Genomic DNA, 22,628 nt, shown 5'->3' on the forward strand with positions numbered 1-22,628 from the left:
TTCAGATAAACCCCGCCCTTTTTCGCAGCCTGCGCACGCGATTTAAGCAAAACTGTGCACGGTTTAGCGTTCTTTCCGTTTTGTTTCTTACGGTTTCGTTTCTTTCGCTTTTGTTTCTTTCGGATTTCAATTCTTTCCGATCGGTACGGTCTCCGTGCATGAGAAATTTGACATAAAAAATGAGATATTTTTGGCATTGAATAATGGGAAAATTGTGAATTTCAGATGAGTGGAGGGCAGTACGTAACATACGTACAGGATCTCGAGCAGGAGCCATTTGATGCCATTGATCTTGTTGAGAAATTAGCATGGAGAATGACTGGAAGCGCTCAAACTATCAATGACCCAGTTTCTTTGAAAACGAGATTTGAGGAAGAGATTGGCAGCTTGCAGATGCTTTGTGATCAATTTCAGGTATTTACGATGACAGGGGCATTTGAAGAAATTATCTTTTCAGAGTAAAATTGACACGTTGGAGAAACAGATGAACGAGGAGAAGAAAGAATACGTTCAGAAACTTCAACGACTTCATGAGAAGAATACTGAAGCTATTGACAAAATGAAACAATTGGATCACACAATGCAATCAGTCTCCACAAAAGTGGTACATCTTGGAGATCAATTGGAATCCGTGGATCAACCGCGTTCGAGAGCTCACGATGCTCATCAATTGATGCAACATTTCGATGAGTTCCTTTCCGATCAACCACTCAATTCAATGATTTTCACGGATCCTGACAAACTTTTGGAGTCGGCTGATCTAGTTCACAAGCTATATTCGATTTCTCAGGAACTCAACAAAGATAAATTTTCAACAGTTCAAGCGAGAATCGCTCAAAGATACAAGGTCGTCGAAGATTTGCTCATAGAAGAATTCATTCGATCTCAGCGAGACGAGAAGAAAATGGCCGAAGTTGCAAAGATCTTGAGTGAATTCAAGGGATACTCTGGTTGTGTCGATCGATATGTCGAGTTCCTCTGTCAGTCGATTCATCCACGTGGTGATGGTGGCGAAATCCTAGCTGATTGCCTACAATTATGTCGGACCCAACAACCACGAATCGCTGCTATCTTCCCATCGCCACATACTGTCATGCAAAAGTTGGTGCTGAATTTGTTCACTGGAAGAATGAAGGAGACGATCAACGCTCGTCTTCGGGAATGTAAAGAAACTGAAGATCATGAACATTATCTCCGGGATTTGGCTTCTCTCTATTCGAGCACATTGAAAATGTGTAAGGAGCTTGAAAAACTTCATATCAGTCCGGACAGCGCGTTTCTATCGACTCTCACTGACTCGATTTTCCAACGGTACATTAATACGTATTGTACTGAAGAGCTAAGATATCTGAATGATCAATGCTCGAATCTTCTTCAAAGATTTTACGAATCCAAGAAGCATATCAAGAAACAAGTTGGAGGAGGACTTCACGAACTCAAAAGAGATGTTGCAGCACGTTTGATGACTGTTGAAACATATGGTGGAGAAACGTTTGTGGCAGAAGACGTCGCCATTTCGATTCTACAAGAAACAAAGAATGCGTTTGGTCGTGCTGTTCAGGTATTGTAGTTTATAAGCAGGGATGTTCGGAATGGCCTTTTCGAACTTTTTCGGAATTTCGAAAGTTCCAATTTTTCAAAACATCTGAATTTACTCCAAGTTTCAAAACTATGGAATTTTCATTCCGAAAATGCTCGGAATCCCGTTCGAAACATCCCTGGCTTAATAGATCTAGTCCACTAACTCCTCATTTTCAGCTCTGCGATACAGAAGATCTTCCTCGCCACGTGGAAAACATTGTGGACTGTCTTCTGAAGTATCTATACGGAGACCATCTCGACTATGCAGTGGAAACTGGCTTATCTGGAATCTCCCTGGCTGAATCGAAAACCGAGCCTCCTGCATATTTTTTCTCAATCGTTGCCAAGTGTACTAGCGTGATTTTGCTCATGATGAAGCAGTTCGAAGATCCGATTTTCCCTATCATCAAGTAATTTTTTTAATTGATTTAAGCTTTTCCATAAATTACTATTGTTTTCAGAGACACCATTGCCGAGCCATCTGTATCAAAGAAATGGCAGCAATCGCTTCGTTCTCTGGAAAACAAGATGAGCTTGGGATTGGAGCGACAGTTGAATAGTATCGTTGGATACGTAAAGTTTTTGTTCAGTGAACAAAAGAAAACTGACTTCCGTCCGGATTCTCAACAAATTGACATTAGAGTATCTCCACAATGTCAGATAGCATCTCGATTCCTTGCCAGTCAAGTCGCTGCTATGGAGCTGGGATGCGATGGAGAGAATCTGGAAGCTCTCCAATCGGATCTCGCCAATCGTCTCTTCATTTTCATGCTTTCCCATATCAAACAGTTCACTTATAATTCAACTGGAGCTGTTCTTCTTCTCTGTGACGTTGGAGAGCTGCGATCACTCATATCCAAATGGAGAGTTCAACAGGCTCTTGCTCAATGGGAAAGCCTTCAAGCACTCACTAATCTTCTCGCCGTTCTTCCCGATCAAGTCAACGAAACTGCTCATTCCTCTTCACTCGAAAACGTTGATCGACAATTGATTCATGATTTTGTCCGTCTCCGAACCGATTTCCGATCTATTAAAAACTTCCAGATATAGTTTTTTCATGCTTAATGTTTTATTTTATCTGTCAGAGTTTTTTCAATTCTGTACAATAATCTGTAACATAATTTAGGCACCCTTTTTTTCATGTGATATATATTTGCAAAAGAACTTTTTCGTTTGCGGGTGTTATTTAAATAAACTATTGCTTGCTTTTTCTTCGATTAAAGACGAAAAATAGAACCCCCTAGGTTGGAATTTAACCCTGGTTATTTGCTTTTCAAATATTTAATTCAATCAAAAACGAGATTTTAAAATTTAGATGTCCTCCGAAGATCGAGACCTGGCAAAACGGTTCAAAGAAGAAGGAAACGAAGCATTCAAACAGAAAAAATATCATAAAGCGATCACACTCTACACTAAAAGTTTGAACTATTATGCGGATTCAGTGGTTTTTAGTAATCGAGCTCAAGCGGAATTGAATGCGAATCTTCCTGTTTTGGCACAAATCGACTGTACTGCTGCCATCGAGAAAGATCCAGCAGCTGCGAAAGCTTACTATCGAAGAGCTCAAGCATTCAAAGCAATGGAATTATACGAGTTGGCTCGAAAGGATATGGAGAGTTGTTGCAAGTTTGATCAGAGTATGAACAAGCATGCATATGAATTGAAAGGAAAGAAGAATATTCCTGTGATAGAACTCTCGGCTATTGAAAGAGACGAATTCCTACAATCAGCTGATGCGTTGAAGAAAATAAAAATTGCATTCGACAAGGAGACGACAGAGGTAGCTAGCCAACCAGAAGTCAAAAGTAAAAAAGAAAATCCAAAAGACAAGTATCTCACGAAGCTTCCACCACCACCGAAAGATTACCAAGACTTCGTGGCAGCCGTCAGTTTGCTGAGTAGAGCTCAATCTCTTCTCCCACTTGCCGAGTATTTTTTGGTTTGTTGCTCCTATCTAAAACAAAATAAAAGTTATACCATTTTCAGAGCATCGAGACTGCAAAGTATCGCGACTTGTTCGATGTACTTCTTGACGACGTTTACGCATCTCACATTTTCAATGCCCTAAACTTCCAACTAAAAACAAGTCTACCAATTCCAAAACTCGCCGAACGAATGCTGAAACTCGCTGACCTCAGTCGCTTCGATCTCATTCTCGCTCTTATGCCTGCTTCTCAAAAAGTTTCAATAACTGAAATCTGCAATCATCTGGAGCCAGATGAGGCGTTGCAAGTTATGGCTAAATATCACATTTGAATCTCGATGTTGCACTTGGGTTCAAGGAGACCCCGCACACGGCCTCGCGGAAGGGAACCTAGATTTGAAAATTGGGAAGCGCGTCAAGTTTGGACGCGTTGCGCGGTCGCGTCGCGGCTTTTCGGTGAGCAGCGACTCAACAACGCTTAACTTCACGTTTTGAAATTTTCGAATCTGGCACACAGCCAACTTTTATGTGCGACGAAGCGCGCGTTTTTCAGGTTCCTAACCGCGATGCCGTGCCCGCAAACTCCGGGGGAAAAAAAATCGGGAAAATAAACCGGGGAAAGTGGGCGGAGTCGAGAAAAACCGTGCCAGAGTTGCAATTTAGGCTCCGCCCCCTCATGACCGTGTCCAAATATGCAGAAAACCGTGCGGCAAAACCGTGCCAGGGTTGCATTTTAGGCTCCGCCCCCGACTCCGCCCACTTTTTCCCCGTAATTTGCGGGGTCTCGGGTTCAAGCGAGCGGGTCAGAAAGCGCGCCCCAGTAAATTTAGGAAAAATTCTAAATTCGCTGCCAAATTTCGATGGCTGAGTTTCAAAGTTTTAAATGAAGAGAAAAAAAACGCGCGTTGCAACCTGTTGATTTTAATGAAATGGATCATGATCTAGATCACACCCGCGTCCACTTTAAAATTATTAAATTTCTTCTGGCCTACGAGTTTGCTGGGGCGCCTTTTCAGACCCACTCGCTTGAACCCAAGTGATGTTGTTGTTTTTTTTTGTTTTCCAAAATAAAGTGAAAACGTTATGAAGAGGAAGTGTGTGTTTAGGTGTAAGTATGGATTTATTTGAATACATAAGAATCACCGATTAAAAAATGACAAAATCGGACAGAGATCTCGTTGGAATGACATAAATTAAATACAAGTCTAGAATTGTCGTTAGAATTATCGTTCAGGGAGTCGTCCGAATAGATAATCAGAGTCTGGTGTCCAAATCAGCACTTCTCTTCTCAATGACGTCATCAGGAACAGCTTTGGATTGAAGTCTAAGATGTGAGAGGGTTCGGGATAAGGAGTATACAGTTTGCCGGCCACGTTTCCACTCTCTGTGTTGTAAATGTAAATACTACGGTCTGCACTTCCAACCATCACATAGTCGGAATCCGGAGTCACCGTAGCACGGAGTGAAACGTTCTGTAAATGACAAAATCTTGATTTCAGCCCTCAAATTGATAAATCATACCCTGGGATTTTTATGGTCACAGAAATTATGTACCAACTTTCCAGTGTAGGCATCGATCCATTTGACACCAGCGCCTTTTGTAGACACGAGAATAAATTTTCCACACGGTGTGAATTCAATGTTCGTCCACTCATCATCGTCATTTTTCATTATACGAAATACGCTAAACGGACCCAAATCAAAGGATCTAACATCGAAAAGGCGAATAGTTTCTGATTTTGTGGCAGTTGCAAAAATGATTCCATCTGGATCGAAGGCGATGAGGGCAGGGTGCCCAGAATGGAGAAGTCCCTAAAAAACTCAAATTTACAAATTTAGATTGGATTAGAAGCGCACATAATTATCATATGTTCTTGAATCAAACATCCGGACATCTCCATCTTCAGAACTTGAAATAAACTTTTCTCGCTGCTGTGGATTACTTTTGATGCCACAAATCCTTTTTGTGTGTCCAGGAAGGTATCGAATATACGTATTCTTTGTGATATTCAGTAGTCTGATAAGACCTCCTTTTGTGTCACTGTGCGCACAAGTGTCATCTGTTGTGTACTCCAGCAGGTCAACACCGTATTTCTTGCATTCAATCTGTAAAACACGATATCAAACAACAATTTAAGAATTTCAAATCACTGGTTTTTCTTTTGATCCATCTTTGAGATCGTAGAACAGAATAACGTCTGTCGCCGAAACCATCAGACTACTTCCATCACCCGAATGCGCCAGATCCAAAAGAACATTTCTGGAGTCTGTGAATCGCTGGAAAGATATAATTTATTCTTCAGAGGATTTCAATGTTTCACTTTTGCCGGCCTTAGAGCTTGGTATGCTGCCAACTCCATTGGACACATCTCCGTTCCATTGTTCATTCCTGGAAGGAAATTATTTAAATTTTCTTTAAATTAAGTGAAAAAAGAGCAAGGTAGAGACACGAATCAACAGAATGAGACAGAATCTAATGAAATAAAATGTTGAAGCATTTATTATCAAAGAAAGAGATCCGAAAAATCGGTCGAATAAAATGTAATAATATAAAATTAATCCATCACAAAAAGAGATCATTGTGGTTGAGATGCAAACGCCTTCAGTTCATCATTCGCACACCAGAGAGTCTGGAAAAATTTAGACATCGAAAAAAAAGCATCTGCAAAACTGCTCTTACCAGCTTGGTGTCCGCTGTAGCTGCTGCAAAATGAACGGGACTGAATTCCGTGATGTGACAGGTCTGGTTGTTTGGTGCTGGAATTCGGTGTGCAACCATGCCTGATTCCACGTCATAAAAATAGATAAGCCCGTCGGAACTTCCAACCATTACATGGGTGGCATCTGGTGTAAATGAAGCCGTCAGCGGGATTTGCTTTGTGTTCTGATGATCTTGGAGAACGTGTTTGATGGCTCCAGAGAATGCGTCAATTATACTGAAACACTCATTTCTTTACTCGTTCAAATCTTCGAAAAAGCTTACAATAAGACATTTGAATTTGTGCAGATTAAAATGTACTTTCCACATGGTGAGAATCGCATCGAAGTCCACTCGTAAGTATCTGTATTGTCGAGTGGTCCGAAACTCGAGAAAGGACCTTTGTCAAACGATCTTAAATCGTACAATTTGATTAGATTATTGTCTAGACCAGCAGCAAATAAAAGGCCTTCCGGATCAAACGTGGCGATTGGCGTCGAGGATAGATTCATTAGACCGATGCAGTTGTATGTTTTCAGGTCCCATAGTCGAATTGTTTTGTCTTCCGCAACTGATAGGAACATCTCATCTGATGGAGAAACGTTTATTCCAGTTACCCTGGAAAAAGGAACCTAGACTTCTGTAATAACCCGGAAAGAACTTACATTTTGTCGTGCCCTTGAAAATACCGAAGGTACTTGTTATCAGTTAGCGATAAATATCTGATAGTATCTGAAAATACTTAAGATTCAAAGCGAAAGATTTAGATCACTTACTGTCTACTTTAGTTGATCCGTGCAACGCACACATCGCATCTGAAGCGAATTTGACATGCGAGCATCCATACTTTTTACTGTTAATGTTTCGCGATCGAGTTCCTGCCCTCATATCGTACAAATACATAGAATCATCGTCAGTTGACATAATTACTTGCTCTCCATTTGAACTGAATGTCAGGCTGTTCACAATTGCCATCGAATCAGGCTGAAACTTCACATTTGTTTCGATATAATACTGATTGCGAAGTTTCACCTTTGTTGGAGCTAACTTTTGAAGATTCCCTGTTATTTCGACTTCTACAGATGTCATTTCTGGTCTGGAAAACATTTTTCTCTTGACTTTTGCCTTGAAATTCTCTCAAAATGTCGCGAAAATCAAATTCGAAAAATGATGCAAACGCGCTCTGTTGCGGTTTGGCACGATGCCAAGAAACCCATCGGACGCGCCACATTCATATTTTTGTCACAATTTGCTCAATTTCAGCTCGTTTTGATAGGTTCTTATCAAATTTTGAAAGTTAGTTCAGTTGCTTCGATAACAATGGACGAAGAACAACCTCTAGAAATGGAAACCTTTGACCAGAAAAACGTAAAAACATCAATGTTTGTTAATTGTATGTCATTGATTTTCAGGAATCGTTGCCCGAAGAGTCCCTTAGGAAGATTGTCCGATGGCGCCCTGTACAAAATGTTGGAGGATCTATGCCAAGGTAGAATATAATATAATTCGTATAGCTTTGAAAACATCAATATTACAGAGCAAGGCATGGCCATAGAGCGGTTTCTGTTAAAGACCTCATTATCATTTTTGGTGGAGGTAACGAGGGAATGATTGATGAACTTCATGTATTCAATCCTCGTAAGTCATGAGCTTTGTTGTATTTTGACATAGTATAATGTTCAGAGAAGCGTGAGTGGTATGTTCCACAAATACGCGGTCAAAGCCCGAGTCCGGCTGCTGCGTTCGGAGCCACTGCATTGGGAACAAAGATCTACACTTTCGGAGGAATGATAGAGTACGGCAAATATACAAGCGAAGTGTACGAGCTTCAAGCTACTCGTTGGGAATGGCGTCGGATGCCTACGAAAACAACGGGAAGCGATCTGGCACCAGCCGCACGTCTCGGTCATAGTTTCGTAGCTTCTCAAAAGACTCAAAAAGCATACATGTTCGGAGGATTGACCAACGAATTGAACGACAACAAGAGAAACCTTCCACGATACATGAATGATTTGTACACGCTCGATTTGTCAGCTGCACCAAATGCTGTTATTTGGGAGAAGCCAGAAACCTTCGGAGAACCACCATCGGTTCGCGAATCGCATACTGCAGTTATTTACGAGACTGATACAGTGAACAGAATGATTATTTATGGTGGAATGAACGGCGTTCGTCTTGGAGACCTTTGGTATCTTGACTTGGACACTATGCACTGGACTGAAATTAAGTTGGATGATCCACGCTGCGGAATTTCACCGGAACCAAGATCTCTTCACACTTCTGTGCTGATTGATGACAAAATGTTTGTTTATGGAGGATGGGTGCCATTGATGTCTTCTGGTCCTGGGAACGAACAAGAAAGAGAGTGGAAATGCACCAGTTCAGTCGCTTGCTGGGATATCACTAAAAATCAGTGGATTCCACTTCAGCACTATTGCTCGGATCCAGAAACAATGCCTCGTGGACGCGCCGGACACTGTGCCGCGGCGATGGGCGACCGAATGTTCATTTGGTCTGGAAGAGACGGATACCGAAAAGCGTGGAGCAATCAAGTTTGTTGTCGTGACATGTGGGAACTTGAGACCAAAAAACCAGAACAGCCTGGCAAAATTGCTCTTGCTCGTGCTGGGTTCAACTTGCTCGAGGTGTCCTGGCCACCGGTTCAAGGAGCGACAGCCTACTTTTTGCAAACTGGATTCGTAGACACGAAGGACGGTCCAGCATCTGAAAAACGTGTACCACCATCTCCTCGTAAGCAACCATCAGCTGCCGCTGTTCCTCAGAAAGAAGATGACAAGAACGCACCTGCTGCTCCATCGTTAATCTCTACACAAGGTACCACTTACACCGCTCCAGCCCCTCCGAATACTACTGCCAACGAAGGCGAACTTCCACAAGATTTGTTCGACGATACAGAAAAGAATGAGAGAACTTCTGCTTCACCAAGACCATCGGGTGACGCCCAAGCTGGTTTATCCACGAAGAAACCAGATGAAGGAGCTGGTCAGTCTGATGAAGGCACGGAAAAAGAAGAGGAGACATCAAGTCACGAAAACGAAGATGACGATCTAGCGTGGTTTGATATTGGAGTTATCAAAGATCCAGCAGTAAATGTGACTCACTATTTCCATGCCAGACAAGCACCTCTAGAAGATCAAATTAGAGAATTGATTGATAAAAATGGTTTCAAATGTGTCAACGATCCTTGTTTTACTGCTGATGACAAGGTTCCACTCATTAATGGTCATACATATCGCTTCCGGGTTTGTGCAGTCAATGGACTAGGAAAAGGAGCATGGAGTGAGACACAATCGTTCAAGGTGGGTTGATATTGAAAATACACTAGACTGACTTTATTTGTTTCAGACATGTACTCCTGGATATCCAAGTGCTCCATCGTCCATTCGTATTACTAAATCTCCAGATGGCGCTCAATTGACATGGGAACCACCAGCAAACACACATGTTTCTGGAAAGATCCTAGAATACAGCGTCTATTTGGCTGTAAAAAATCAGTCGGCAAACCCGGCTGATAGTCAATTGGCTTTCATGAGAGTGTACTGTGGTCCTCTCGCCGAATGCAATGTTCATCAACCAAGTCTTCAATCGGCATATGTTGATCATACCAACAAGCCAGCAATCATTTTCAGGATTGCTGCAAAGAATGAGAAGGTACTGTATTTACCGTAAACTCTCTAATAGTAGGTCATCCTATACTTGCAGTTGAGCTCAATTGTATCAATTTCCATAAGAGATAATAAAACTCTGTCAACTGATAAAGTTTTGACGATACTATGACAAACACTATATTAGTTGACAGGATGTTGTTATCTCTCATAGAAGTTGAGATAATTGAGCTCAAAGTACAATTATAGGGCTTCCTTCTGTTACAGTGTTTAAGGTATATAATTTCTTCGAAAATGTTTCGAATTGGGTTTTTTCAGGGATATGGACCGGCTACCCAAGTTAGATGGCTGCAGGATCAGCAAAAAATGATGCCGGTCAGAAGTGCTTATCCCAATATGAATCCTGGTTACGTCTATCAAAACCAAGCACCACAACAAAAGAGAATCCGTTATGATCACCACTAAATGTTTCCTGTCCTCTCTTGTGCATGTGCCTCAATCTCATTCTCTTGAAGATACTCATTGTTTTATTATTTTGTTTATCCCCGACCTTCTATGTTGAAGCATGTCATTCATCCAGATTCCTTATACCCACTCCCTACCGTATACACCAATATCCCCTATAGCGGTTCCCCCACTCTCTTTTCCGCCTTTTATGTCGCGTTTCATATTTTTCCTTTCGAATGTTTTTGATAATCTCTCTCGAAGAGGAGCCAAATAAAATTCCTGCGACTCTCTTCTCTTATCATTTCCATAGCAACGGAAGAGACACGAGGCAAAGCAATGAGGTGACTCAAAACCGCCGCATATAATCCGGCTTGATTTGATTGCTCCCTCTCATTTCATTTCACTTCTTTTTTTCATCCTATTCAGGTTCTCACTTATTTTTCGTAATTTCAGTATTGATTTCAAGAGAAAAAAAATATAATGCTGCGTTGGTTGTTCCAAAGTGATCAAGTCGCTAAAAGTTTCGATTCTCCATCCGAGACTCAAAGTGCTCGAGATGATCGGAAATCGATCGGCGACTTTGCCGATAATATTTTACTGTTTGATTTGGTGATTGGAGAAATCGAATTGGCAGTTGTACGGTTTGAATTGGAAAAAGAACAAAAAGAAGAGGAAGAGAGAAAAGCCGAACGGCGACCGGATTACTCGTGGTTGGTGACTGGAGGAGCACGAAGACATCGGAAGCAGCTCAGCCTTCAAGTTAGTTTAAAAATCAATAACGGAATTTCTAGTATATGGTTTTTAGCTGAAACTACAGTAATCCTGCTCTATTCTAAAAGTACCGTATAACTTTTAACTTTGAGCCAATTTATCTTGGTTACTGTCAAAGATAAGAATGATTTGTCAACTTATAATGTGTTTGTTATAATGTCACAAACATTTTATCCGTTGACACATTTTTGATACCTATTACAGTAACCGAGATAAATTAGGTCAAAGTTGGCAGTGTGGGTTTCCGAATGCTTGAATTAGAGAATTGGAGAATTTAGGAAATTTCGGAAATAAGAACACCCGAATTTTTGGTTTTCTGAATTTTCGAATTTCTGAATTTGGGAGTTCGAAATGTCCCAATTCTAGATTTCAAATTTTCGAATTAATTTTTTTGGAATTTACGAAGTTCTGAATTCCGAATTTGAGAATTTCTAAACTTGAGAATTTTAGAATTTTAGAAATTTTAACTTTAGAATTTTCAAGTTTTAGAATACATTTTTTGGAGTTTCTGATTTTTCGAATTTCTGAATTTCTGTTTTTTTTTTTTAATATTTGGCTCAAACTACGGTAATCCTGCACTTTTTCTGAAAATATCTATTAATCCGTTCGAGAAATCTCCCAAGAATCCAAAAATATCATTTGTTTACTTTCTAGAACATCTTCTTCTAATCGAATCTTCTAGAAATTCGAAATTTGCTTTCTAGTATCTGTTGTTGTTGTCTTATTTTTCTTCACTGATGACGTCTGACTTTTTCAAAATCATATGAAAAATTGAAACCACTTCCGATTTGAGTAGGCACATACTAATCTCCCAAGAGTTTCCCCTATGACATCAATTCGAAAAAAAAACTCAAATCCCACCATTTCCAGGAGAAGAATCGAATCGAGAATGCGTGCGAGCGTCTGAAACCATGTGAATGGTCGAAAACAATTGACACGTGGAAGACGAGAACTCAAGTAAGTCAGGATCAATTTTCTAATCGGACTCTAATCCCCTTTAATCGCCTTCTAGATTTTTCGAAATCTAATGAGATGTGTGTCATCTTTTCTCCTTTTTACGACGTCTGAAAGCAGGCTTCTAGAGGGATTAGACAAGCGTTAATAAGGAACACTTTTCCATTATTGTAGTCTCCCACTTCTCGTGATCAAATCATCGAAGAATTTGTGTTGGCCACCCACGGAACCATTCAAGCAAGAAAGCATGAGCCAACAATCTCAGAAGTGCTCAAGAACTTTGCAACTGGAAAAGCTGGAAATCTTCATACTGTGCGACACGGTGAATTGCCAAGACAAGATTCGAATCGGAGTCTTGCAGAGCTCTCGTTCATTGAGTTACAGGAAATGGTTTAGATGTTTTTTTTGTATCTTGTGCCCCAATCTTTAACTTTGAGACTATATATCTCATTTCCTGTGCAAGATATCAAAAAGTGGTCAACTAACAAAATGTAGATCATGATTTCAAGCATATTTTATTAGTTGATCACTTTCTGATATCATGCACAGGAACCGAGATAAATTGGCTCAAATTAGAATGTTTTCGGTAATTTTCGGAATCCTATTAACGATTTCTGATCTGTGAATATTTTGTAAATACATAATCTTTATTTGGAATACATCATCTTTTTTGCGACTCATAATAAATATTATAATTTTTTTTTGCAAAAATGAAAAAAAAACACGTCGATATTTTAAGAAATGCGCATTGATTTCAGCCATTTTCAGTATTTTTACTCCAGGCATTCGTTTTTTGGATTTCATGAATTTTTGAAAAGTTATATAATCTCTCTTAAAAATCAGGAATGTTGACTCTTTACACGGTGGCGCACAATTACCCTTGGACTGATGAAAACGGGTATATCTTTGGACATAAGTATCCTGAGAGCACGAAAAGTGGTAGAAATATAATTTTATATTTGATTCGAAGCTACTAAAACTTTCAAAGCTATTCTTCAAGTCTAAGTATTGTTATGATTGTCCAAAGATGAACTGCGGAATGTACCTTGTGATTTTCATGAGATGAAGAAACTTTGACAAGCGATAACTCAGCTCAAAGTTGATCAAATAATTTGAAATTTGGCCTGTTGACAGATGAACTATTTGTGTTAGTACTCTGAATTTGAGCACAGTACAACGCTTTACTTAAATTTAAAGCTAGCTCAAACGTTAGTCCGGGTTATAATGCGCCATCCTGTTTAAATGTCCTAGGAAGCCCACTAGGTGCATGTTAGACCATCAACTACGGTGGCCTAGTAAAAGAATATGTTGGCTTCGGAATTCCGTCTTTTCAGAGTTTGTGAAATTCTGAAAACGTATTCAAGTCAAACTTCTATTTCCCTCGTGCTCGAACCTCTCTGAAAAATCTGGAACGTTTACCCTCAAAACTTATGTTGAAAAAGTATCTCAATCACTCCATTCTTTGATTGTTTTCGATGATTCGATAGAATTTTTTGTGTCTTCGACAACATCGACGAGCAATCAAAAAATTGAAGTCAGAGATGGTTTTGGAATATCAGGATAATAGGGATACTGTAGTTTCAGTTTCAAAACAATTTCAATGACTTTTATACAGTTGGAGGCGGAGTCAAGTGGTTGTATTATTGGCTCATATCAATGAAAAATTGGCAGCAATAAAAACAGTGTTTATGTATGTCACACACTTCATATTTATTACAAATTAGTTGAAATTTTCGATTTTCATTGAATTGTTAGTTGTCTCAAAGCTGCCACTGTACTGCTCTCTTGATCCTTGCTGCTTTCTGTGGGCGGAGCCTAAGAAGTGATGTGATTTGAGAAGAAAAGCAAAAAAGATTCACCTTGCCAAGAATTTTATCAGCAATCATTGTGTAGACAAACGAGAATTGAGCAAGATTTTGAACAGAATGGAGTCGTCCATGACGCAGCTGAAGAATTTCAGAATTTCAGAGTTTCAGAATCTCAGAATTTCAAAACTTCAGGATTTCAGAATCTAGTATTTTCAGAGTTTCTGATTTTTAGAATTTCAGAATTACAGAAACTCAAAATTTCCAGAATTTCAGAGTTTCGTAGTTTCATATATCATGAATTCAAAGTTTCGTAATTTCAAAACCTCAGAATTTCAGAATTGGATATTTTCAAAATTTCAGAATTTCAGAACTTCATAACTTCAGAATTACAGAATTACAAAATGTCATATGTCAGATTTTCAAAAATACCAAACTTCAGAACTTTAATACTTTCAGAATTTTTGTATCAGAATAAAATACGGTAGCCTTACATTTTCCAGAGATTTGATCATATTGAATGTCGGCTGTTCACAGTGAAGTCCTGCGTTGACTGTTTCGAAAAGAGCCCACGTTCCGGCTCTTCCACACCCAGATAGACTCATGTAGACGTGCGGATCTGTGTACTTCTGAAGGTACGACTGCACCTGCCAAATCTGTTTCGAATCGCTTGGAGCCGAATCGTGAAGCCAGTTCTTGTAGTGATGGATGTGAACAAATGACTTGTAGCTTCCGTTAGTGACACTGATCACTTTTAGAACCCATCCTTTCCCCAACTCGATTTCCTTAAACTCTCCAACTCGAATCGATCGGTCTTCAAAACTCAAAAAGTCTTGATTCTGCGAGAATATGAGATTTCCTCCGAAATGCTTGTATTCCTGGTCTGTCATTATCAGAAGCACACACTTAACCTTCTGTTCAATCACCATTTGCCAGAAATCAGAAGCAGTATGTGGTAGGGGGAACTGGGTCAAAATTGTTCTTTTTTGACTATTCACATCGAACCAGTTAGCATGGATATAGGAGGAATCAGCCAATTTGACACGAGAGTGATCTAGACATATGACATCGGCGAAACGATTTTTGCTCATGTTGGCCACAAAATGTCGTTTGGTGACATGAGGTGGGATGTAGCATGAAACTTGGGAGAAATGATTCTGAATGGGGTTTTTAAAATTTCTAGGAAGACGAGGCTCTTACAGCTGCAACAGTCGAATCTGGAGATACCACTTTCTCGGCGAACGGCTTCAGAATACTTATTTTGTTCTCAGCTTTATCTACCTCATCTGAAATTTTTAGCTCTCTTCTGATATGTTTCCTTGTAATCAAATACCCAATAGTTTATCCAGATTCATATTTTCCGTGTTCTTCTTTTTTCTCTTTTCCCCTGCTTTTTCAACCTCTTCTTTTGCATCTGAATGTGCCTCATCATCTTTCTCATTTTCCCCCATTTTGTTATTCTCCACTTTTTCTTCTTTATCACCATCTTTATCACTGCCGATTTTCTTTTTCGACAGTTTTACCTCCTCTCCAGATTGTGGAGTTTTTGGGGCTTTCACTCCGTCTTTCTCTGGTGTTAGTGGTTCTGACGAAGCTTTTTCTTGTTTTTGTGGTGTTATTGGTGTTTGAGCAGCCGGAGTTCCTCCTGTTGGAGTCTTTCCATTCTTCACAAGAACAACGCCTCCGAGATGCTGAAAAAAGAAAAAAATACAGGTACAGTAGTTTAAAGGCGCGCGATGCAATTAATCAGCAGGTTCTCGCAACGAATGTAGCAGGCTACGGTCGTCCTACTTTTTGCACACAATTTTCAGACTTTTCAATCGCTTTTCTAGTGGAATTTTCCGCATTTTCAAACGAAAATTCAAGTTCTAAGTTGATAAAAAACAAATTTCTCCAATTCCCACCTCATTTGGCACCGGTGCCAACTGTTTAATCGGCTTGCTCTTCGGTTGCTTCTTTGTAGTTTTACTTTTACTCTTTCTTCGTTTCTTCTGCTTCTTTCGGCAGCACAAAAATCCCGATTTCTTTTTGCTCTTCGAGCGAGATTTCGATGGTTTTCGCCCCTTTTTGTGATGAGTTCCTTTACTTTTGTGCTGCTTTCCAACTTTACTCGGAGCTCTCTTTTTTCTTTCTGAAATGTATTTAAAGTTATGCCTCCGTTCAGTGTCGACTGCTTTAAACTCACTATGCTTATTCGATTTCACTCGTTTATGCTTTTGATCGACCGCTTTTACATCCATGGTGTCCGTGGCGCAGGAAATAATGCGAGAAAATGAGCCGCCCCGTTTCTATTAAACTTTCTAACAAGATCCCAGAACCTAATTAATAAGCACCACGCAAAATATCAATTTTAGCAGAACCATGTTACCGCTTCCGTGGTGGATTCTCGGAGTGGGTCCAGATGAAGCCGACGATGAACAATTAATTGAACCTGAAAAGACACCAGAAAACCCGGAAATTCCAGAGCCATCCACACCATCTTCTCTTGTCTTTCGCACGCCATCTGCATCAGTAAGAACTAAAAATCTGTCAAAAAACCTAGAAGTTGGAAAATTTTCAGCCGGAATTTCTCGCCGAAGCTCAAGATCATTTGCCAAAGGTTGTCGATATGAATACTTTTATGAATGTGGCGAAGAAACGATCGTCGTCGAGAATGGATGACTGGGTTTCGCCGAAAGTTCGTAAAACGAACGAAAAGAAGAGTTTCGTGAGAAACGAGACAGAGATAATGAACAAGACTCTCGACGAGGAGCCTGATGGGTATTCATTGAAAAATCGATGTTTCCTTAAAAACAAAAATTTTCAGAATCCCACTAAACTCGGAGGATTCTTCTCGTTCTGGAAGTCCGATGCCGTTTAATAACGATGTGTTCAACGACACCTTTTTCCTAGATGATAACAACAATCAGATGGCTCAAAACGAAACTGTTGTGGAAAGCCCAAGTCGAGAGCGGGATTTCCCACTTTTCTTCACTTCATTCGACGATACAACGGTTCTTTTTAACACCACTATCACTGGAGATATCGATTTGAGCCAGAAGAACGATGCGGTTGGAGACTGGGTCTTCAAGAACAACCAGTTTCTTCAGTCACCAGATTTAAAAACCGATGGCGCCGGAGATGCAGTTTTCAAACAACCAAAAGTATTTATTAAAATTTTATCGAATTATGAGGTTATTATTTTTGCTTCCAGAAACGCGGAAGAAAACCAAAAGCCGCTTCTGCTGCTACAACTCCTGCTGCTAACAAAACAATGTAAGCGTTTATGATTTATCTTGTTGATGCGTTTCATCCCTTCGAATCCATACCAATTTCGCCGTCTTTACATCCTCCGGGTACTCGGAGATAGTAGAATAAGGTTCACTAGACGAGACAGAAGGTGTCGGCCAGTATGCAGATGCATCAGTGACTGACGATGCTCTAGAGCTCCAGCTCTTCAGTTCAATCGCTTCCAAGTGCTCTCCTGCATCAAGTAGCATACCATCGGCATCCATAATATTCTGTTCCTCTTCTTCAATAATTGTAGCCAGTGGGTAGGGTGGTTCATCAGATAAAGCTGCGTCTCGTTCGTAGTATTTATCGGCGGGTTCAGTAGGATGAGTCTTGTAGAGACCGAGACGAACACGAATTCCTTTCTTGTTGCAATAGTTGCGAAGTCTGATAAAAACGATAATGATAACAGATAAATCAATTAAACTCACAGTTTGTAAAGTTGAATGAATATTGAGTTGAAAAGCTGCACAAAACTCATAATAGAGCTCCCAACAAACAGCCCGGCTTGCCCGCCAAGCTCCGAAATGAATCCAGCTGTACTAGTTGTCCTGATCTCCTTATATTGCTCATACTCCAAATAAGTGAAACTAGCTTCTATTCGGAACATATAAGATGGATCAGGATCATAGTCGATACTTGTGGTCAACTGAACTGTATTCTCGATTCTGGAGCATGCCGGAGTGCATTTGTAGCCGATTGTGGATGGTGTTAAACTGATATTGGCGAAGTTATCGACAATGACATCCGGCTCACAAATCGGAACATCTTTCAAGTACGGTAGCTGAAATCTTATCGTTATCATGACAATATCTATTGAAAACTGACCGTATACTTATAATAAGGAACCGTGCAGTTATATTGGTCGATCAGCTGCATTAGCCATTTATATACAAAGCAAGTAAACTTCCCCTGATATATCGGATCCGTGGAGCACCCGTCACTTTTCGGAAGAAGAATCATTGATTTTTGATAGTAACGAACACGGTTCCAGTCGTTACTGTTCAAATAATATCGCGGATAAATTCCCACCTCCACATTGGAATCTCCATTGTATAGAACTAGTTGCGGCTGAAAACGGACGATAATAAAGAGTCCCGGAGTTGCAATTTTTACCAGCACTCCACTGTTCAAAATCGGGCTAGTCATGTTATTGAAGAAGATGGACACTTTGGATACTTCATCTGTATCATTCTGATAATAGTCATCAACCAGTCTGAAACATCTGCCACGTAGCATCGCATACGTCGGTTGGAATATATCGCAACAGTTGTATGTCAAACTTCCTCCATAACAAGTCTGGAATAAATCCATACAGGTGTATCCGTTTTTGTTGTACATGAAATCGAACATCTCGTATTGAGTACGATTATCCCGCCATTTCAGATAATACGAGCGGATCTTCTCTCTAAAATTATAGTTTTTTTTTCGAAGTTGTGGTAGACAAGGGTAACTTGTAGGTCTCATTGAAAGTGTCTCCATTAGCATTGTCGAATCCGAAACCAGTCATTGCATACTGTAGAATGTGGAAATTAGTAACGTTTTCCATGTAGCCAAGATGGTTGTACATATCTAAAGTAACCATGATAACTTATCACTTTCAGTTTTCAAAGTCAGTACCTTCTAGGACGTTATAGTAATTGATGAAGTCAGGATTCCGTGGGCAGAAAACCATAGTGGGAAACTTTAGTTGCTTGGCCTGAATACTATCTAACTATTGAATGATATACCTATCTTAATTACAGGTAATATAGTTAGCAACGTTGTCGTCGCCTCCGCTCCGTATTCTTTCAGAATATTTGTTGTATTCACAATTGAGTACGCCGCACACGCCGTGATTACTATTGACCAGAATATCTTTTCCATTAAAGAGTTAGACATCATAAATGCGGAAAGACCATGCAGCTCACGGAGCCAAAGATATTTGCAATTGCAGTGAAATCGAGCAATTTTCATTGCTGGCTCGTAGTTTGTCGTGTTTATGGATGCAAGTGTTATTGGGGATCTGGAAAATATGATAAACTGATAAACTGATGAAATAGATAACTCACATGAAAATCTCATTTTCCGGTGGAGGCTTCATACTGTACATGTTTCGAGCTGCGTGAAGTGTCTATCAGTCCGATCTGTTTGATGACCACAGCTAAATTTCTGTAAAAGTACTACATAATTTCTGAAGTTTGATTATGAAAACTACCTCCTGTGACATGATTTTTCAAGATAGTAAAGCCTAGCATATCTGGGGAAATTCAGGAGCAGTGTCCGAATGCCGGAATTATTCATAAGAGTCCTACTATAAGAATATCAGATTACCACCGATATTCGTGATATGTTTGCAGGGGTTCTCCACATAGCGAGTTAAAGCAGGGAAATGGTTCCGGAGAAGAAGGAAACAAGGAGAAGGAGACGAAAAAGGAGAAGGAGAAGAAAAAAGAACTGGAGAAGAAGAAACACGACGACGACGACGAACTGGAGCAAGATGTTGAGAAGGACGTCCAATGTGAGCAAAAAAATTATGTCATGACTTAAAAAGTCCAACCAAAAATTTAGGTCAGGAAATTAGGTCGTGGCCTGAAAACTCAAAAAATGAGGTCGCGACCGAGAAAAGCCAAAAATTCAAGTGACAACTTAGAAATTCCAAAAATTATGTCATCACCTAGAAACAGAATTTAGGTCGTAACCTAGAAAAACTAAAAAATTAGATCATGACCTAGAAAATTTTTAAAAATTGGTCATAACCGAGAAAATTCAGATCATGACCTAGAAAATATGAAAAATTAGGTCATGACCTAGAATATTCATAAATTTAGTTTATGACCTAGAACATTTTTTGAAAACCTAGAAATTCCAACCAATTAGGTCATGGCCTAAAACCGAAAAGGAGGTCTTGATCTAGGTTAGATCATGACCTAGAAAATCTTTTAAAAAATAGGTCATGACCTAGAAAAACCCAAAAATTTATAAACGCTTTTTCTTTTTGCAGCCCCTTCGACACCAATGAGAGCTCCATCGTTGAACAGAAGACAAACTCCATCGAGAAAGGCGAAGACGTACAAAAGCCTCAGAGAGTGATCCTCTCATACTGTGCAATCCCGTCGAATTAACTTCAAATTCATAGTTACACCTCTGTTAGATTTACAAGCTGCTAAACGTTTTGTTTTTGTTTTTTGTTTTTTTCTCTTTTGTTTTGGCATAAAAATGCACACACTATGTCATTTTGTTCTTTGTTTGAAAAGTTGATATATCCGCTCGTTGTACTTATCTCGTTTGGAATGTCAAATAATTTCTCAATTTTTGTTTCAGATGGGAGATCTTTTGTATCTGATGAGCGATGAAGACGTGGCTCTCACCGCTGCACTTGCCTTCACTTTGGAGTTTTTCGAATCGGAAAAGCCGGCATTGAACACGTCACTCGAGAAGAAGCCAATTCCATATTTTTCCTATGAAGATCGTGATACCTACCATGAAGACTACCGTCCACAATGTGAGCAGATTGATATCGACTACTATCCGACGATTTTCAATTATGAAAAGGAATGTGGAGTCTTGGAAGAATCCGAGGTGGCGACGAATTCGGAGTACAGTAATCCAAGGAAGTCACCTCCACAACGTCGAGGGCGACCCGCTTTGGCGTCCAAAGAGCCACCACTCAAAAAATCAAAGACGCGAGAACCTCCTAAGCCAACAAGAGCTTCGTCTCGAGTCCAAATTCTTCAACTGGCACGGCAGGAAGCTGAGAAGAACAAACCACATCGACAGCCACTGCCGAGGAATGCGAAAAAGACGAATAAACCCAAGCCAAAGAAGACGAAGAAACCAACTGTAGAGACTTATTATATGAGGAAGAAACGAGAGAAAGAGAATTTAGTGAATGCAAGAATAGCCAAACAGCAACGAAAAACAATTGCAGAGGTCAGTATTTTTAAACTATCATGATAAGTAAATTACTGATTTCCAGGCGACAAAATCATTGGTCCGAGCATTTGGACAAGTAGCAAGTGTCCAAACGAAAACGGGCCGTCAACATTTATCAGCTTGGCAGAAGTGGCTCTGCACTAGCACTAAATTCGTTAAGTAATTAATTTTTTTTCAAAAAAATATATCAGAACTTGGATTTCAGGGATCTATCAACGAATCCAAGACGTGCTCATAATACTTCAGAATTCCACATTTTCCTTGTGAATAGTGTTACCGTAATGCAGAATACAATGTGCTCCTTCAGAGTAATTATTTTCTCCATAATAATAACAAGGATCATTTTTCAGCCGAGACCACCAGAGACGCACAATCTCATGATGCGGTTCGTTGCAGATTTCACGAAAATTTGGAACATTGCTTTCACTTTTGGGACTACGGTATGGAATTTCTTCTGGTAGACAAAAGTCACCAGTCTAGTTTTCAGACCAACGCCGGAGACGTCACCAAACTTCTGGAGTATGTCATCGGGCACTTCATTGCTTATCCAAAACGAATGAACGCCACGAATTTGTCATGGATTCAGACAAAGCTGATTCTCGATCAACTTTTGTCGCTGATCACTCGAGTTGAAATCGTTTACGATACAATGTTTTTATTGAGTAAAATCCAACACAAGTAATGAATTTTTTGTAGAACCTGTAATAATGGTATTTTTCAGCCTTCTCCGAAAATGGGCCCATCAAAGTCACGAAGCACTGGACTTCAAATCATACGCTCTATCCCAACTTCATTCCTTCTCCATGATTTTGAATTCTCGTTTATTGCATCTCAGCAACCAGCACAGATATTTCCTTTAAATATTTATCATTTATCATGCTATTCTGTATTTGTGATCCTGTATTTCCTTTCAATTGTTTCATTTTTACTCAGAATTTCTATTGCCTTCAGATAGATAAACTGTTAGGTTACAATATCTTCCCCTTCAACTGGTCAAATCAGTTGATGACGTAATCCATACGCATAACAAGCAGCTTCCATGAGATGGACACATTTCAACACAAGACCGGTCTCGCCAAATCTCGAAGCATCATCTTTATTATAATTGTGTTATAAGCGCGAAGTCCAGTGACACTCATCTTTTCCTTCCTAAAAACAGACAAAAAGAAGAAGACAAGATGAAGAAACGATTTTGGAGTATTCTATTTCTATTCACTACATGCTCCGCGAGCCCATTCCCTTGTGGTCCCAGTTTCGTACCTTGCACCCAGAAAAGAGCATTTTCCAGTTTGATTCGTGAGTGATCTTCGCTTTTTTTTTTGATTTTCGTCATCTTTCAGTCAATTTTTCAGTTATTTTTTCCCAAAAATTCGGGAAAAAAGCTGATTGAAAACGTAAATACGGAAATCGAGAAAAAAATCCGAAAAAAAATTTTTCTGGGTTACTGTAGTAGTCGTTGTGGGACCTTCGGCCACGGCCACCGCCGTTTCTCTTCCACGGCTCCGATTTTTTGTATTACTCTTATCCGATTTCAAAGCACGTTGAGAGCGGATATCTCGTTAAATTTGTTTCATATGCGCGAGCTCGAACTACCGTATCTTTTGAGCCTAGTTAAAATGTTTTTTCCTATGTTCTCA

At 39.8% G+C, this 22,628-nt stretch overlaps 11 protein-coding genes across 11 annotated transcripts; 7 read left to right on the forward strand and 4 right to left on the reverse strand.

Annotated features, from left to right (window-relative positions):
* Positions 1 to 225: 225 nt before the first annotated feature.
* Positions 226 to 2,631, forward strand: Cbr-sec-10 (the record flags this gene model as incomplete). The annotated part of the gene is given in 4 exon segments (XM_045235957.1): positions 226 to 414; positions 431 to 1,561; positions 1,759 to 1,991; positions 2,043 to 2,631. 4 exon segments carry the CDS (start codon positions 226 to 228, stop codon positions 2,629 to 2,631), a joined length of 2,142 nt encoding a protein of 713 aa, XP_045096278.1.
* A 265-nt stretch (positions 2,632 to 2,896) lies between these two features.
* On the forward strand, positions 2,897 to 3,837 carry CBG26455 (the record flags this gene model as incomplete). The annotated part of the gene is made up of 2 exons (XM_045235958.1): positions 2,897 to 3,520; positions 3,568 to 3,837. 2 exons carry the CDS (start codon positions 2,897 to 2,899, stop codon positions 3,835 to 3,837), a joined length of 894 nt encoding a protein of 297 aa, XP_045100031.1.
* An 891-nt stretch (positions 3,838 to 4,728) lies between these two features.
* On the reverse strand, positions 4,729 to 5,892 carry Cbr-swd-2.1 (the record flags this gene model as incomplete). Its single annotated transcript, XM_002634281.1, has 5 exons — positions 4,729 to 4,977; positions 5,027 to 5,317; positions 5,363 to 5,611; positions 5,657 to 5,782; positions 5,827 to 5,892. The coding sequence occupies 5 exons, from the start codon at positions 5,890 to 5,892 to the stop codon at positions 4,729 to 4,731; spliced, it is 981 nt and encodes a 326-aa protein (XP_002634327.1).
* A 189-nt stretch (positions 5,893 to 6,081) lies between these two features.
* On the reverse strand, positions 6,082 to 7,292 carry Cbr-swd-2.2 (the record flags this gene model as incomplete). The annotated part of the gene is made up of 6 exons (XM_002634280.1): positions 6,082 to 6,135; positions 6,186 to 6,441; positions 6,489 to 6,821; positions 6,869 to 6,935; positions 6,980 to 7,187; positions 7,236 to 7,292. 6 exons carry the CDS (start codon positions 7,290 to 7,292, stop codon positions 6,082 to 6,084), a joined length of 975 nt encoding a protein of 324 aa, XP_002634326.1.
* Positions 7,293 to 7,523: 231 nt separating this feature from the next.
* Cbr-hcf-1 lies at positions 7,524 to 10,294 on the forward strand (the record flags this gene model as incomplete). The annotated part of the gene is made up of 6 exons (XM_002634279.2): positions 7,524 to 7,571; positions 7,616 to 7,692; positions 7,741 to 7,841; positions 7,887 to 9,523; positions 9,570 to 9,875; positions 10,148 to 10,294. The coding sequence occupies 6 exons, from the start codon at positions 7,524 to 7,526 to the stop codon at positions 10,292 to 10,294; spliced, it is 2,316 nt and encodes a 771-aa protein (XP_002634325.2).
* A 462-nt stretch (positions 10,295 to 10,756) lies between these two features.
* Positions 10,757 to 12,397, forward strand: CBG17667 (the record flags this gene model as incomplete). The annotated part of the gene is made up of 3 exons (XM_002634278.1): positions 10,757 to 11,035; positions 11,918 to 12,004; positions 12,176 to 12,397. The coding sequence occupies 3 exons, from the start codon at positions 10,757 to 10,759 to the stop codon at positions 12,395 to 12,397; spliced, it is 588 nt and encodes a 195-aa protein (XP_002634324.1).
* A 1,344-nt stretch (positions 12,398 to 13,741) lies between these two features.
* On the reverse strand, positions 13,742 to 16,046 carry CBG17666 (the record flags this gene model as incomplete). The annotated part of the gene is made up of 7 exons (XM_002634277.1): positions 13,742 to 13,816; positions 13,861 to 13,947; positions 14,301 to 14,963; positions 15,007 to 15,092; positions 15,140 to 15,497; positions 15,711 to 15,937; positions 15,992 to 16,046. 7 exons carry the CDS (start codon positions 16,044 to 16,046, stop codon positions 13,742 to 13,744), a joined length of 1,551 nt encoding a protein of 516 aa, XP_002634323.1.
* Positions 16,047 to 16,167: 121 nt separating this feature from the next.
* Positions 16,168 to 20,180, forward strand: CBG17664 (the record flags this gene model as incomplete). Its single annotated transcript, XM_002634275.1, has 6 exons — positions 16,168 to 16,317; positions 16,367 to 16,566; positions 16,613 to 16,949; positions 19,441 to 19,576; positions 19,627 to 19,696; positions 20,060 to 20,180. 6 exons carry the CDS (start codon positions 16,168 to 16,170, stop codon positions 20,178 to 20,180), a joined length of 1,014 nt encoding a protein of 337 aa, XP_002634321.1.
* Positions 17,227 to 19,168, reverse strand: CBG17665 (the record flags this gene model as incomplete). Its single annotated transcript, XM_045235959.1, has 8 exons — positions 17,227 to 17,240; positions 17,288 to 17,463; positions 17,508 to 17,860; positions 17,905 to 18,484; positions 18,531 to 18,648; positions 18,697 to 18,790; positions 18,820 to 19,081; positions 19,128 to 19,168. The coding sequence occupies 8 exons, from the start codon at positions 19,166 to 19,168 to the stop codon at positions 17,227 to 17,229; spliced, it is 1,638 nt and encodes a 545-aa protein (XP_045096279.1).
* Positions 20,181 to 20,379: 199 nt separating the features above from the next.
* Positions 20,380 to 21,851, forward strand: CBG17663 (the record flags this gene model as incomplete). The annotated part of the gene is made up of 6 exons (XM_002634274.1): positions 20,380 to 20,988; positions 21,035 to 21,150; positions 21,197 to 21,299; positions 21,342 to 21,431; positions 21,479 to 21,669; positions 21,713 to 21,851. 6 exons carry the CDS (start codon positions 20,380 to 20,382, stop codon positions 21,849 to 21,851), a joined length of 1,248 nt encoding a protein of 415 aa, XP_002634320.1.
* Positions 21,852 to 22,169: 318 nt separating this feature from the next.
* Positions 22,170 to 22,295, forward strand: CBG26456 (the record flags this gene model as incomplete). Its single annotated transcript, XM_045235960.1, has 1 exon — positions 22,170 to 22,295. One exon carries the CDS (start codon positions 22,170 to 22,172, stop codon positions 22,293 to 22,295), a length of 126 nt encoding a protein of 41 aa, XP_045100032.1.
* Positions 22,296 to 22,628: the final 333 nt, after the last annotated feature.

Source organism: Caenorhabditis briggsae (assembly GCF_000004555.2).
Source record: "Caenorhabditis briggsae complete genome, chrIV, whole genome shotgun sequence".
Classification (NCBI taxonomy): Eukaryota; Metazoa; Nematoda; class Chromadorea; order Rhabditida; family Rhabditidae; genus Caenorhabditis; species Caenorhabditis briggsae.